The sequence below is a fragment of the Calidris pugnax genome, unplaced genomic scaffold (assembly GCF_001431845.1).
Source record: "Calidris pugnax isolate Ruff unplaced genomic scaffold, ASM143184v1 scaffold1, whole genome shotgun sequence".
Classification (NCBI taxonomy): Eukaryota; Metazoa; Chordata; class Aves; order Charadriiformes; family Scolopacidae; genus Calidris; species Calidris pugnax.
In genome coordinates this window covers 3,137,419-3,154,433 of record NW_015090800.1, presented here as the reverse complement: position 1 = coordinate 3,154,433, position 17,015 = coordinate 3,137,419, and the positions used below count along the sequence as shown (strand labels likewise).

Sequence of the window (17,015 nt, the reverse complement as noted above, 5' to 3'; positions counted from 1 at the left end):
AGGATTTTTTTAGGTGAGAATCGGAGGCAGAGAGACTGTGGGCAACAAACCAGTGACAGAATCAAGAAAAGAACTGAGGAACCTGTCTCCTGCATGTCCTTGGGGTTTTATTTGTCTGCCCTATCTGGTAAAAATGCATGTTTTAAGTCCTTGCACCTCAGAAAGTACCTGATTCTCCCAATTGTACATAAAAATGCTAATTCAGACCAAAGGGCACAACCCAGTTCATAATCCCCTCTTTTTATAAAAACTTGGATGTACCAGCTCTGTGTCTATTTAAGCAAATTGTCCCGATTATGGTAGAACAATGGATGTGTTCTCAGAGAAATACCACAGAACTAATTTGGAAAAGCACCCACTGAGCCATAGCTATGATGACTTTTGTTCTTTCATCATTTGGTCCAGGAGATTCTCCCTGCCTGTCATGACATACAGAGGCAGGTAATTTGCTGTTGCCCGTGAAGTGTTCTGTAGGCCATCTCTGCTGTCCCTCTGCTGTTCTGATGACTCTTTGGGCTTCCTCCTCCTTTTTTGCCTCCCAGGAAAACATGAATTTACCAGTTCCTTAGATGACTTACTCTGATGCAGCATCTCCCATTTTAAAATCAATTAAATATCACTTGTTTGACAGGAAAACTTCCTATGTCTCCATCTTTGAGGTCAGGTAAAGGCACCCTAAATTCTGGGTGGTGCTGCTGCCAGCTCACAGGGCAAATTGCTAAGATTCAGACAGTTATTCCTATTTCCTGGCACTGAGGAGAGCAGCTATTCACAGCAGCCTTGAAAATCACGGTGTGAAGCCCTTGCTCACTGAGGTTTGTGGGAACCCTACATCCAGGCCAATAATTTACTCGCAGAGGACAGGTTGCCAAATAAACATCTTTGCACCTCCACCTTGAAACTCGTTCCCACAGAGCATCTCCATCCCTGAGCTGATGGTGGCTGGCAGCTGTGATGTGCTTAGACACCACTGGCGTGAGGTGAGATGGTCAAGACCCAAGAGGACAACCTGCAGTCCCTCCTGGACCTAGCCCCCTCGGTGGCAGGCAGATTGTCAGCCTGCTGCCACCCCCTTCCTGGCAAGCCCCATGAAATGGTACCCAGGAATGCTTGTTGTTGTGCTGCCTCTAGGAATCTCTTAATAGAGCCAAACTGAAATACAGCACAAATTTCCAGGTCTGTATGAAAGCCACCACGGACGTGTTGCTTGTGTTTGTGAAGCGCATTTAGGCTGTGGCTTAATTGGTGCCCTGACAAGGCCAAGTGTTTTTAGGCCTTTTAACACCACAGAGAATTTGCTTATTAATTTGTGTGTTGGGCTCTATTTAAAAACATATAAACATTAACGAATTTGGGGGAAATCCATGTGGTAAGCCAATCCCCTTTCTCAGTACATATTTAATAAGCTGGAGATGACTAAGTTTTTAATGCTGAATGTATTTAATATTTTAGAAAACAACTACTTTTTTTTTAAATGTCCAGTTCCAGCCTATTTCTACACAGAGCTCCTTCATTGGACCTTCTAATTCTGTTGCACATGTGGGATAGTTGTGTGACTTGTAAGTAAAGACTGAAAGTGGAAACTCACTTGTCTTTGATAATGCCAGGTAATCACCTAGCCTGAGGAATTAATGTGCCTTAAAACAAATCAACAACAAAAAAAACAAACCCAAAACAAAATAAAAACATGCCAAGATGGTGACTCACCAGTTAGGCAGGAATGACAGAGAAGTCAAGGCTGACAGTTAACACTCCCCAGAAAATGACCTTTGCTACAGTTTGTTACCCCTTGGCTGAGAATAGTAAAATAAAAAGCCCAGTAGTATGTACTTTTGCGACGATGCAGCTGTCGTACTGATGCTTGTGCAGACCCAACATCGTGCACAAAAGTGGCAGAGCTGCAAAGCCCTGACTTCAGCAGCAGCTCCATGTGCCAAAGCTCGCAAGAGTCCCTGATGCTCCTCCCGCCAGAAAATGTTATTTTGTGGTTTGTAATTTGGCTGGTGGAGATACAGCAGTATATCCAGATGCTGCTAAAAATATGGTTCTTCATTTTCTTCTGGCAGGTTAGAGTACTAAAGAATATTTATAAGGTGTGTTTTTTCCTTTCCAGTTAAAATGTGCCACCCTTGAATTAAGAGGACAAGGGTTTTTTTTAACCCTGATGCTTAGTTTGGAATAATGTTGAATTTCCATCAGGCCTTGGACAGCTTGCTGAAAGCTTTCCTAAAAATAGGAATTATCTGGGGATTCCTTTCATCAGAGGGCTAATGAGTGGTTGAAAACTTGACATAAGAAATAAACTATAAAAATGACACTTTTGTCACAGCTCCAGTGATTTTTTTTTTATTATTTTTTTTTGCAAAGCCTTCTGTTGCTTAGTAGCCAGATAGTTTGCATCTGTGTTACTCCTGCCCTTTCAAAAATACTTGACAAACCTACTTACTTTCCCTGTAGGGCAAATGGGTCTCACTGACACAACTTAAACTTCTTATATTGGAATATATAGATATCCCTCTTCCCACCCAACTGCCAGTCCACAACTGCTAAGAAGAAATGAATCTATTCACCTAAAACTTGTCAGTAAATTCAGCTCAGTGATGTTTACAGGTAACCGGCCACTAAATCACAGCAGGGTGATCATGATAAAGACAGAAATGTGTTCTTTAAAGCACTGCTTCTCAAAGCTTCTGAAGATACAGTGCCTTTCTGGTTGATCTCTGAAGGGTCTGAATAGTGGTTAGAATTTCAGGAGATTTTTTTTTTTTCCTAACTTTTCAGAGCCTCCTTTGACTCCTGTTGTGATCCATTCTTTGAAAAAACAGTACTTTAGAAAACAGTCTCTGGTGAGTAGCTTCCAACAGAGATTACTGTGATGAAGAAGTAACTTATTGATAATAGTTTATTAGTTTTTGCATTTCTCAAACCTTTTCCTCTGAGCAACTTAAAGCACTTAGATTTGCAATAACTGTAATACATGATTTAAGCTGTTATCCTCTCAACCAAATGAGAACTCAGTAAGTCAGAGGAGATTTAATTTTTGCTTTATTGAGATAGGACTGTTGTCTGTATGAAAGCTTTCAGTGTTGCAAACAGAAGATGATTAGATTCCTAAGGGGCGTAGTTAATCTGCAGTTGTATTCATTTGTAAAACAAAAACAAATTTCAAGTCTTGTACACCAAAAAGGACAGAGGGCCTTCATAATGGGGCAAAAAATAATAAACCGTGCAGCTTGATAATAATTTAGTTTCTGTGCTTGAACAAGGCAACAAGGATAGTTTTGCATGCAGTGTCCCTGTAAGACATTGATGAACTTCACCTATCCTGATATGAACCACTTTATATACTTCTATTGTCGAGTTCTTAAAATAATATATATTAGTGATAGGGCTCTATAAAGTACTAATAATACTAATAAAACATGATACTGAACATCCCACTGTGCAGTACAAGGCAGGTGACATAATTCACTGATTTATATATTAATATTAGCACATAAAAGAATGTGTTGGACTTCAGGTTATTCTGAGAATTATTTTCCCAAGAAGAGATTTCTGGTATCTGTCATTTCTTCATTTTACCAGAAGAAAATACTTAGTATGATATTGGATACCTTGCTCTGTTGAAAGTGCTGCCTGAGTTTTGCAATGAAATGTATTAAACTTTCATCTTTGTTTCTGCTGTGCAAGTTTATGGCATTCTCTATTTCTTTAGTGTGATCTGTTAGAGAAAGAACCCCAACAAAGAAATAAGTATTTAACTGCATGGTCTGTATTTGAGCCTCTGAGGAAAGGTTAGGAAGGAGATGCCAACAGATTTCAAGAGAAAAGGAAATTTCCTAGCCCCTCATTTCATGTGCAAATCCCTTAGTCCTGCAGTACTGAAGATGTTTTCTAAGATGCGAATGCCTCATTTCAGACTTCTTAGCCTAGATTTTCCCTGGTGCAGAGTGTTTAAATAACAGCATTTAAATAACATTAAATTTAACGCAGAGCATTTCCTAACTTAGGAAATACTAAAAAATTGGACCTTGGCCCAAAATTTTCAAGCAAGGCCTCTACTTCAAAGCAATTGTTTGACAGGTTTTTTTGAGATATGTGTACCAGCTTCTCAAAAGTGCCAGACCCAACATGGCTAAGTGGGAGTGGTGGAGGAGACATGGATGCTCCTCTGATGACTGGTGTCCCTATCTGGTCACCCAAAAAGTGAGATGCAATGCATGTTTGAAAACAAGGACAAACTTACTTAAGAATAGGTAGACTGACTGTAAGTACCTACAATTTATTTTTTTTCCTATTGAATTTTTGAGAACGGTACCCCAGCCATCTCATTCTGGAGCAGCTGATGTTCAGGTTTATCCACAAGTAGAAAACTGATCACGCGCTAAATAATTTTCAGAGTGAAATACTAACAGAATTTCTTTCAATGGCAAAATTCCCACTGACTTCTGTGTGGGCAGAAACGTGCCTCATATATCAATTCTGCTTTTGTTTGAGTGCGTTGCTGCTTCTCTATTTTACCATCTTAGGTAATAATTTGTTCCAGCTTTAAATGACCGTAGAGAAGCTTCTTACGGCAAATTTAAAGGTTGACCGAGGCTTGGAATTTTAATTCTGTGACTTTCCATTACTTCAGCGCTGCTACTATATACAGTGTACCACGTGTATAGGATGAAATGCAACCTACCTAGTGTTGGGTCGTACTCCCAGATGAAGCGTTTTGTCAGGAAGCGTACGACGAGAGCTGGAGGAACAAAAAGATTCCAGGTGAGACGCACAAGCCATCAACTCAACTGGTTGCTTCTTGGGGAAGTCAAGACCTTTCACTGTTTGTGTCCCACTTTATACTTTGGAGGGGGGAAACAAAATGAAGACAAACCCAAAAACTCTTTACAGCATTAATCATTGACTCATGCAACAGTGCAGAACAACCCTATTTACAGTGCTATGAGCAGCTCACCTTTGAAATAACGCATTTTGGGTGCTTTAGACTCCCTATAACCAGTGGGGAAAAGGTTGGGAAAAGTTTTTGAACCAGGATGCTTTGAAGTTTCAAAACTAGGGGTATTCAAAATAATTTAATTCTTGAAAACTTTCCCTTTAGATTTTAAACCTTGGAAGGTAAGCATATAATTGGCTAAATAGCTTTGTTCTGTATTTTGGCATTCCTTCTTTGCACCAATTTATCTTCCATGTTTTGCCTACTTGTCACTTGAAGCAACCAGCTATAATATTTTAAACTAATGTTCAACAATATTAATGGATTTGCAGTAGAAATAAAGCTCCAGATTTTGGAGCACTGTGTAACTAGTTCTCAGTTTCAGTTTATGAACTACGATCTTGCTACTGACATTCTTCTATTTATTTTTTTCTAATCCTCCACGGCCTTTAAAATCATAAAGGCTTTGTCAGGATATTGATTATGATATAATTTAAAACTAAGCAGTGCTTTGAATTTGTAGTGGTGTAAACTAAGAGTTCATCACTGCAATCAGTTCAGAATCCTCTCTGAGTTTCCAGAATGGAGCTAGAGCTGTGCTAGCAATGATTGCAGTGGTTTCAGCTGTAGGAAAATGTTCCTTGCTGTCAGCCCTACAGGATTGCTCCATTCTTCTTTCAGTTGCAGACAGACAGTAAAATGTGACAGCTAAACCCAGTTCTGATCCTTTTCAAAATCGAAGCAATGAGAATGCCCCCACCCCAGATTACCGTGTCCAAGAGTAAGACAAGGCAACACTCTGCAGAATAAATATAATACATCACACTTTGCTTAATCAGAACCTATTTTTTTAAACACAATCAGAACAGTAGTTTTTGGGAAAATTTAACTCTGCTTCACACTTGGAGGGGTAGTAAGAAGCTGATCCTAAGGAAATGAGTTCACTGCGCAAGAAGAAATTTTAAATTGGTGTTATTTTAAGTTTCTGTTTTCCTTAGGAAATCCTACTTTTTTTATTATTTTTTTTTTTAGCCTTTGCAGAAATGCTCTCCTTGGCCCTCGGAGGGAATGTGGCATTTCTTAGCCAAAGTAACTTTTCAAGTCATAGACCTAATGTGGATGTCATTACACTACAAGAAGATGTCTGTGCAGCTTATTTTCTATCCGTGATGATGTCTGCACCAGGACTTTTCTCATAGAATAGTTTGGGTTGGAAAGAACCTTTAAAGGTCATCTAGTCCAACACACACACTCCCCACACCCTCCAGCAATGAGCAGGGTCATCTTCAACTAGATCAGGTTGCTCAAAACCCCATTCAACCTGACCTTGAATGCTTCCAGGGATGGGGCATCTGCCACCTCTCTGGGCAACCTGTTCCAGTGTTTCATCACTCTCATTTTAAAAACATTCTTCCTTATATCTGTTCTAAATCTACTGTATTTTAGTTTAAAACTGCACCTCTCATCCTATTGCAACAGACCCTGCTAAAAAGTTTGTCCCCATCTTTCCTGTAGGCTCCCTTTAAGTACTGTAAGGCTACAATAATTTCTCCTGGAGCCTTTTCTTCTCCAGGCTGAAAAAAACCCACTGTCTCAGCCTTTCCTCATAGGAGAGGTGTTCTGTCCCTCTGATCATTTTTGTGGCCCTCCTCTGGACCCACTCCAACAGGTCCACACCTTTTCTGTACCTAGGAGTCCAGAGCTGGACGCAGCACCCCAGGTGGGGTCTTGTCAGAGTAGAGGGGCAGAATCACCTCCCTTGATCTGCTGGCCAAGCTTCTTCTCCTGGAGCCTTTTCTTCTCCAGGCTGAAAAAAACCCACTGTCTCAGCCTTTCCTCATAGGAGAGGTGTTCTGTCCCTCTGATCATTTTTGTGGCCCTCCTCTGGACCCACTCCAACAGGTCCACACCTTTTCTGTACCTAGGAGTCCAGAGCTGGACGCAGCACCCCAGGTGGGGTCTTGTCAGAGTAGAGGGGCAGAATCACCTCCCTTGATCTGCTGGCCAAGCTTCTTCTGATGCAGCCCAGGATGTGGTGGGCTTTCTGGACTGCAAGTGCACAGTGCCAGCTCATTTCCAGCTTTTGATCCACCAATTTACCATTTTTTATTCCAGGCAGATAGGATTCATTTAACCCAGTTTTAGCCATATGAAGAAATTTAGTTAAATATCTAGTCTGCCCCTATAGTTAGTGGAAAGACAGAGGGGCATTTATAGAATACAAGTCATCAAGCTTGAAATAATTTGATAACCTTTAATGATTCCAGGTGAGACGCACAAGCCATCAACTCAACTGGTTGCTTCTTGGGGAAGTCAAGACCTTTCACTGTTTGTGTCCCACTTTATACTTTGGAGGGGGGAAACAAAATGAAGACAAACCCAAAAACTCTTTACAGCATTAATCATTGACTCATGCAACAGTGCAGAACAACCCTATTTACAGTGCTATGAGCAGCTCACCTTTGAAATAACGCATTTTGGGTGCTTTAGACTCCCTATAACCAGTGGGGAAAAGGTTGGGAAAAGTTTTTGAACCAGGATGCTTTGAAGTTTCAAAACTAGGGGTATTCAAAATAATTTAATTCTTGAAAACTTTCCCTTTAGATTTTAAACCTTGGAAGGTAAGCATATAATTGGCTAAATAGCTTTGTTCTGTATTTTGGCATTCCTTCTTTGCACCAATTTATCTTCCATGTTTTGCCTACTTGTCACTTGAAGCAACCAGCTATAATATTTTAAACTAATGTTCAACAATATTAATGGATTTGCAGTAGAAATAAAGCTCCAGATTTTGGAGCACTGTGTAACTAGTTCTCAGTTTCAGTTTATGAACTACGATCTTGCTACTGACATTCTTCTATTTATTTTTTTCTAATCCTCCACGGCCTTTAAAATCATAAAGGCTTTGTCAGGATATTGATTATGATATAATTTAAAACTAAGCAGTGCTTTGAATTTGTAGTGGTGTAAACTAAGAGTTCATCACTGCAATCAGTTCAGAATCCTCTCTGAGTTTCCAGAATGGAGCTAGAGCTGTGCTAGCAATGATTGCAGTGGTTTCAGCTGTAGGAAAATGTTCCTTGCTGTCAGCCCTACAGGATTGCTCCATTCTTCTTTCAGTTGCAGACAGACAGTAAAATGTGACAGCTAAACCCAGTTCTGATCCTTTTCAAAATCGAAGCAATGAGAATGCCCCCACCCCAGATTACCGTGTCCAAGAGTAAGACAAGGCAACACTCTGCAGAATAAATATAATACATCACACTTTGCTTAATCAGAACCTATTTTTTTAAACACAATCAGAACAGTAGTTTTTGGGAAAATTTAACTCTGCTTCACACTTGGAGGGGTAGTAAGAAGCTGATCCTAAGGAAATGAGTTCACTGCGCAAGAAGAAATTTTAAATTGGTGTTATTTTAAGTTTCTGTTTTCCTTAGGAAATCCTACTTTTTTTATTATTTTTTTTTTTAGCCTTTGCAGAAATGCTCTCCTTGGCCCTCGGAGGGAATGTGGCATTTCTTAGCCAAAGTAACTTTTCAAGTCATAGACCTAATGTGGATGTCATTACACTACAAGAAGATGTCTGTGCAGCTTATTTTCTATCCGTGATGATGTCTGCACCAGGACTTTTCTCATAGAATAGTTTGGGTTGGAAAGAACCTTTAAAGGTCATCTAGTCCAACACACACACTCCCCACACCCTCCAGCAATGAGCAGGGTCATCTTCAACTAGATCAGGTTGCTCAAAACCCCATTCAACCTGACCTTGAATGCTTCCAGGGATGGGGCATCTGCCACCTCTCTGGGCAACCTGTTCCAGTGTTTCATCACTCTCATTTTAAAAACATTCTTCCTTATATCTGTTCTAAATCTACTGTATTTTAGTTTAAAACTGCACCTCTCATCCTATTGCAACAGACCCTGCTAAAAAGTTTGTCCCCATCTTTCCTGTAGGCTCCCTTTAAGTACTGTAAGGCTACAATAATTTCTCCTGGAGCCTTTTCTTCTCCAGGCTGAAAAAAACCCACTGTCTCAGCCTTTCCTCATAGGAGAGGTGTTCTGTCCCTCTGATCATTTTTGTGGCCCTCCTCTGGACCCACTCCAACAGGTCCACACCTTTTCTGTACCTAGGAGTCCAGAGCTGGACGCAGCACCCCAGGTGGGGTCTTGTCAGAGTAGAGGGGCAGAATCACCTCCCTTGATCTGCTGGCCAAGCTTCTTCTGATGCAGCCCAGGATGTGGTGGGCTTTCTGGACTGCAAGTGCACAGTGCCAGCTCATTTCCAGCTTTTGATCCACCAATTTACCATTTTTTATTCCAGGCAGATAGGATTCATTTAACCCAGTTTTAGCCATATGAAGAAATTTAGTTAAATATCTAGTCTGCCCCTATAGTTAGTGGAAAGACAGAGGGGCATTTATAGAATACAAGTCATCAAGCTTGAAATAATTTGATAACCTTTAATGATCCCTTCTAATCCAAACCATTCTATGATTTGTCCACTTGTGTGATCTGTCTCTAGAAAACTTATTACATGGTTTATTTATGTGACAGAGCTAGACTGATTCTCTAAGATTTATAAAGCCAAAGTAAATTCCCCACATTTTACCTCAGCTGTAATATTTTAAACATTTTGATGTTTCCAAAGTTTGGTCATGACTTTTCTCTAATTGCTGGTAATAGGTTCTCTAATTGCTAGTAAAATACACAGCATATTCTCTTCTTTTTTTTTCTTTTATTTTTTTTCTTCCCTGTTTCCATTTCGACTGGGGAAGCGATGCAGCATAAAAGTTCTCCTGACATACTTCCAGAAGACTCCTTACCATCTTCTTTTTTCAAGAATGGATTTTAAAAGTACTTTCTTCTTTCCCAGCTGTACTCTGAAGCAGAAGCAGTGATGTGCTGCTTGGGTTGCAGTGCCCTACTCTGAGCCTGGAGTAGCTAATGAAGAGGGAGAAAAGGCAGGAGAGTCTGAGGGAACCTGTCCAGCTATTTTCATATTTAAATATGGTCCACTTAGTTATGATAACCTTGTACCTGTAGATGGAAATTGCTGGAGAGGAGGGTCAAAGTGACGAAGGGGACTGGAAGAAGGTCTAATGTCTGAGAGAACAGCAGCTCTGAAGGAAAAGAGGGAGAAGAGCTGACTTTGGAGGCAGCCCAAATGAAGGAGGTGAGAAGGTGACAAGCAATAAGAAGGAAAGGTAGGACTGGGCTGCAGCAGCTGAGATGAGGCTGGGAGAAGAGAGGTATGGCTGTGTACACGGGATGAAACCCTACAGCCATGGAGTGCTACAGAAGTGAAGAATTAGAGATCACAGATGTGAGCTCTGGTGGAGAGGGAGAAAGTAGGTTGTATTAGTCTCCAGCAGGGCAGCCTGTGTGCAGAAATAACAACCAACCACATACGCAGGAGGGAGCTGAAGGAAATAAAAGAAAGGTGGGAGGTGGCTGCCACGCACAGGGCCAGATGGCAGTTAGTGGCCCTCACTGGCAGGTCTCAGCGGGGAGCACAGCAAGCCCAGCGAGTTGCTAGGAGCAAAATACTTGCATAAGGCTTGCTCGGGGCCAGTGAAGGAAAGAAAATGCCACCTCACCACAGCCCCAGGTGACTGGGGAGGTGTCAGCTTCAGAGCCACGTGCTCCATGCCACTCTCGGGGGGCACGCACGGTTGGGGCTGTGCAGAGCTGCTGTTCCTGCAGGGCTGGCTGTGCTCACCCACCCTGCTTCTGGCCTGGCCAGTTCCCTCAAAATAATCCTGTTCTCCTTCATGCCCTATTCTGTGGAGCTTTTCACTTCCACGCATTTTTACAAGACTGAAGATTAGCAGCTGCATTTCACGGATGGGCGGCATGAGATGCTCTTGGTCCAGCATAACTTAGATAACTTCTAACTATTGCAAAGTCTGTTGGATGGGAAATGTCTTCACTTTTGCCTCATTAGGGTGCTTAGCAGAAGGGCCCTTGACATCCAGTTGAGCATTATAACAACGTATGTGACTTTGTTATCTGATTTGACTGAAAAGAGTCAATGAGAGGAGAGCTGGGAAGGGCATCGAAGTGCCCTTGCTGTCAGTCTGGAGACCAGCTTGCTGGTTCTCGTCGTCTGCCCTAGCAATGATCCCTCTAGAGCAGGAGTATTGCTGTGGAGCCATTTTGTATATGTTCAGCTCACTTCCTGCCAAATTACATCACTTTTTAGTAAAGTGACTTCTGCCAGCAGAAGAGTCAGAAGTGAGGACATACGGAATTCACTACACTTAGAGCTGTAGCACTCAGATTTCTGCTGCTGGCTTAAATGATGCTTTGGGCAAAGCAATAAAACTTCTTGGTGTCCTTAGCAGTGCTGCACAGAAAGAGTTGAGATGGGCATTACTTCCTTGTCACCTTAGCAAAAGTGTGTGCACCCTATTTGACCCGTCAGCCTTATTTAGACATGCTTAACTCTAAGTATGAGCCAAAAATAACCCAACACACTAAAAAAAAAAAAAATAATCCAAATGCTGGGTTTTGATACAAAATAACATTGAGGTTGAGAATGTCTGAAACACATTATTTTCTTATTAATTTAGGTGAATAATTCCAATGTTCATATTAAAATTACAATTTCCAGTGCTTATCGTCAAAGATGATGAAATGCATTTTGAAGCAGGCAGGATTCGGATTGATGCAGTACTTAATAGGAGGCAAACTCATGGTCCTCCACAGAGACTAGTCCAAGCTCTTCCCTGAACACTTATTGCTTATGAAATACAAGAGCTTGTAGGCTTAGAAGGAAAGAATCTCCAACAGACTGCAATTTGGATTCCCATTGTGTTTTTCGGAGACATGACCATTACCTAAGGGAATTGATGTAATGTCCCAACAAAGGAAGAACAGACTCGTGTCTCTTTCTGCCTTTCCTTACACCCTCATTTCCAAGTCAGCTGTTTTGTACAGGGTTTAAATTAGGGTAGAACTTGGCCCAGGACTTTCATTCACTCATGTTTAAACCTTCTGCCTTAGAAGTTATTCTTGGAGAAGAACCATGACTATCTGTCAAATACATTTGCTGTATAACTCCACTGAAGACAATGAAGTTCTATCAAGAATTAACTTGGCATGTAAACTGAGATTATCAACCACATAATTAATCATTTTCCTTGAGACTTGTGTGGCTGAGTCCCTTACTCAGCTTTAAAAATCTCAGTCCATATCTTTTTGGAACATTCTTTTTTTTGGTGGTGGTGTTTTGCATCTTGCTTTAAATCTTTGTGTGGATCTACTAACATTAAATTTAAGTAAATTTACAATCTGCCCGAATAAATATCTTCATGAATTTATTATTGTTCCAGCTAATGCAAGCTGAACGTTTTGGGGAAGAATGGAAGCAAGGTTTTATATGAAAAACATCCCCCTTCCCCAAAAGCCACAGAGTTCAAAGTTATTCTAAGAAAAATAACAGTTCTCTGCAGTGAAATAACTGTATGATGACTCTTTTATGCCATGAGAATTTTCAGCTATAAAAATGGTCTGAAAGTAGTCCCATTATTTAACTTATCAACAAGTCCATTCCTGGTGCCATGATGATGTGTCATCAGTAAACCATACTTGGCAGGAGATACCGGAATGCTTAAAACCAGAGGTTACAATGATCAAAAGGCACTTTCACAAATGTACTATTTCATAATTTTTTTAACATATATTTTTGTTAGAGAGTTCACCCCTCGTTTAACCTTCTCAGAGACCCCTCATGTATTAAAATCTCAGTCCCCTTGGAGCATGTGGCGAGCTCCAGCCTGCGGGATGGCGGTGCCACAGGATTCTGGCATGTGATGTGCTGCCTCCTTCAACAGCTGTTTTTCCAGTTTTGGGGAAATAATGGTTTGTTTTAAAGGCACTGCCGTAAGAATTTAATTTGCGCCTGAAAACATAGGTCTTTTGAAGGTGTCTGTGTGTGAGGGGGAGAGTATGAAAATATAATGCAGAGTGCGTCATGGTACGTCATGGGTGCAAACATGTAGGTATAACTTCTGGTTCTGCGTCCGTGGGTCTGGGTTTGACTCAGTTTTTGACAGTATCTCTGGCAATCCAGTGACGTGGGGATGTGAGTGCTGAGTGAGACATCACCGAGAGGATTTCTCTGCCTTCCCTTCTCCCTTGATTTCTTCCCTGCGGTCACTTCTGACTTTGAGACCTAATGTGGTTGGCGTAAACTGGAAGGTAAATTTAATGGAGAAAAACTAGATCAGTAGGGGAAGAGGAAAGGAAATGAAAGGAAAAGGAAGAACTCTACCTAGTTTAAAAATGGTCTGTTTTATACTGGTTTGAGACTGCCTTGCTGTCTCAAACTCTGCATATTTTACGCATATTTTAATCACTGTCTTAGCGAACTGTTCAGAGAAATTACTGTGTATGCTTGTATTTTTTTTCCTGTAATAGCACAGTGAGGTCCTCCTCTGGTGATATAATTATAAAAAGTATATCTACTTTTTATATAAATATCAATTGTATATATAATTTTAAAAATACATATACTGTATAGTAGTATATATATAATGGTGTATATAAGCAGCATATATATATAACAGTATGTATATAAAACTGTGTATATATGCACTGTGTAACAGTAAATGCAGACTAGGGTTGAACAGCTATGTTATGAAAAGTGGTTCTCTTCCCTTTCAGGAGGTTATGTTGCTGAGGGTAACCTAAGCCTTTTTTCTTCAGTGGTAGCTAACGATGTGGGCTTCAGTTCTGTGGACCCAAATCTGAACATCAAAAATGGTTCAAATGTCTTTTTTGGTCTGGTGGGGTATAAAGGGGCTGGAATACCTCTCTTAAATCTCTGTCTTAATCCTCACGGTAGGATCATGGAGTAAAACCAACATCACATGTTCAAGTATTTCTAAAACACTAACTTTCAAATGTGAGAGTTGAGCACAGTTAAGGAATGAGGCAAACAATAGCTGGTGCTCTTACAAGAGCACGCACATTAGTTTACTGAAAATGAACATTAAAACCGTTGCCTTCAGTGCAATGACACTAATCCTTGCAGGCGCTCGTCAAACAGAAAGGTTCCCGACTTGCACAAGGATAAGCGTGCTACCTACGTTCACACTTATTTCCAGGGTGACTCTTTACCCCACGCTCTGTTCCCTGGGTGTTTCTGCTCTCTTGCTCACCAACCAGACCATGCGTGGGCTGCCCAGGCTCAGGGGTGCTGCCTGCCCCCAGGCACGGGGGTTTTGTGGATGCTCCAGCTCTTCTACAACATCTAGCTATGCCCTGTCCTGCCCTTTGTAGGCTTGCAGCTTTCACACGAATTGAGTTCAATGTTAGGGAATTGTCAGTATCTCCTTTCGTTAACAGAGGTGTCTGGACCCCAGTTTAGAGGCAAAGTTTGCAATTTCTGGGGGGAAAGCAGTCTTGGCAAAGGCGTGTTAGTGGAACGAAGGCCGGTTTCCTTACTCAGTACTGAATACGGAAACTACAGGAGTCGTTTGTCAAACTCTTCCACTATATCCACCTCCTAACGTTAATAGCAGGAAGCGTTTCTTCTCTTGCTTCTGGCGTGGTAATTTCGCAACAAAAGAACCTCTCTGTACATTTTTCTGGAGTAGTCTACTGTGAATTTCACAAAATACACAATACAGTAGTCATTCCTCCCATCGCCACTGAATGGGAGGATTTTTGTGGTAATGTTCTGCCCGTTGCATTCAGTGCTGGAGGCATTTTTATTTTTTTTACAACAGCTGCTGCAAATGGAATAAAAGCAGGAGGCTTAATTTATATTACGTTATCCCATTCCATAATATATATTGTTCCAATATGAGGTTGTTTATTTCACAGGTCTTGTCTTGTATAAAAGATAAATGATCAGACTTGTGTGTCTAATGGTTTTGATCGTTTTAGGAATGTAGTGTGTAATATCCATACTTTCTCCTTTCTTGACTTCATTGTATAACTTGTTATGTCACCCCTCTACGAAGACTAAACTTTCTGGTGTGCTATTACTAACACATATGGTTCTCCAAAACATAGTTAATGGTAACACCTCCAGATGTTTGTGTGTCAGAGACAGAGTATATTTGTGATGGGCCTGTACAGCAAGTCTTATGGATGAAATCACACAAATAACTTGCTTTTCTAGATGACTGACACAGGCAAGGTTTGAATTTTCCTGCTGTTTTGAAAGACATTGGGCAAAGCAAACTATACTAGGTTTCTCAGCATAGAACTTTGATATAACGCCCACCTACCATCTCAAGGTGAAAAATAAAAAAGTTTGATTTCTTTCAGAAAGAACCGAAAAAAGAAAATCTTTTCAGAAGAAAGAAGGGGTGGAAAGCTATTTTTAAAAAAATCCAGTGCTTCATTGAGACAATTGATGACAAAATTTTCAGGTGGCTGTAGCTCTTTTGTATTTTCTTTTCCTTACATCTGTCCCAGTGTTAGACTTTAAAAAATACCACACTCTCTTCTTTTGGTCAAATTTCTTCATTTGTTAAATTTGTTAAAAAGGGAAAGGGAAGAAAGGAAGTAAAGGAGGGAAGTCTATAATACTTTAGATGGCAGGATGATCTGGTTATTGTCAAAGCATTTTTTGTATGAGTGACTTTTTGTTCACTCATACAAAAAAAGGCCATGTTTTTTGGAAGGAAGATAGTTTTTTTGATTTCTATTTCAAAGGAAATGCCTCAACACCTCACCATTTGTTTTCAAAGAAGTTGTAATTTAGGAAATGCAGATTTAAAGCAAACAGACCATCCCAACCTCACCGGCCCCCATTTTGTTCTTTTACTCACTGTGGTGTTATTTTGTTTGCACTGGAGAAAAGCGTGGGATGAAATTGTGAGGTCTTTTTAACCAGACGCCACTGTTACAGCGGGATGGCAAAGATGCACTTTCTTGGCTGTAGCATCCACCAGCTACTCAACTTCAAAGTTGGTTTTGCTCTGCTGGTGCTGAGCCTGGCTAAAGGTGCAGGCAACACAAGTTACTTGATGGCACTCCCAAAAGGAAGGGCTGACTTGCTTGCCATTTTGGAGATGCCTTGAGCTTCTCCAAGGACAGTGTGGAGCTGCTGCCCCAGCCTCTGCCACAGCAGAGGGAGGAATGTGCATGAGCACAGAAGGAAGCAGCGGCCAGTGCAGGAGTGGGGATTTTTGTTGCTGTTCTGTTTTGATTTTTTTTTCATTTGTTTTGTTTTGTAGTGGTTTTTATGGTTGGTTAGAACTTTGATATAACGCCCACCTACCATCTCAAGGTGAAAAATAAAAAAGTTTGATTTCTTTCAGAAAGAACCGAAAAAAGAAAATCTTTTCAGAAGAAAGAAGGGGTGGAAAGCTATTTTTAAAAAAATCCAGTGCTTCATTGAGACAATTGATGACAAAATTTTCAGGTGGCTGTAGCTCTTTTGTATTTTCTTTTCCTTACATCTGTCCCAGTGTTAGACTTTAAAAAATACCACACTCTCTTCTTTTGGTCAAATTTCTTCATTTGTTAAATTTGTTAAAAAGGGAAAGGGAAGAAAGGAAGTAAAGGAGGGAAGTCTATAATACTTTAGATGGCAGGATGATCTGGTTATTGTCAAAGCATTTTTTGTATGAGTGACTTTTTGTTCACTCATACAAAAAAAGGCCATGTTTTTTGGAAGGAAGATAGTTTTTTTGATTTCTATTTCAAAGGAAATGCCTCAACACCTCACCATTTGTTTTCAAAGAAGTTGTAATTTAGGAAATGCAGATTTAAAGCAAACAGACCATCCCAACCTCACCGGCCCCCATTTTGTTCTTTTACTCACTGTGGTGTTATTTTGTTTGCACTGGAGAAAAGCGTGGGATGAAATTGTGAGGTCTTTTTAACCAGACGCCACTGTTACAGCGGGATGGCAAAGATGCACTTTCTTGGCTGTAGCATCCACCAGCTACTCAACTTCAAAGTTGGTTTTGCTCTGCTGGTGCTGAGCCTGGCTAAAGGTGCAGGCAACACAAGTTACTTGATGGCACTCCCAAAAGGAAGGGCTGACTTGCTTGCCATTTTGGAGATGCCTTGAGCTTCTCCAAGGACAGTGTGGAGCTGCTGCCCCAGCCTC

General features: G+C 40.7%; 1 protein-coding gene across 1 annotated transcript in view; it reads right to left on the bottom strand.

The window, feature by feature from the left end:
* Positions 1 to 17,015, bottom strand: part of RERG (RAS-like, estrogen-regulated, growth inhibitor) — a 111,292-nt gene that overhangs the window by 11,151 nt on the left and 83,126 nt on the right. Inside the window, exon 2 of the mRNA XM_014937523.1 lies at positions 4,688 to 4,744. Coding sequence (XP_014793009.1) covers positions 4,688 to 4,744 — 57 coding nt within the window. The remainder of the gene's footprint in view (positions 1 to 4,687; positions 4,745 to 17,015) is intronic.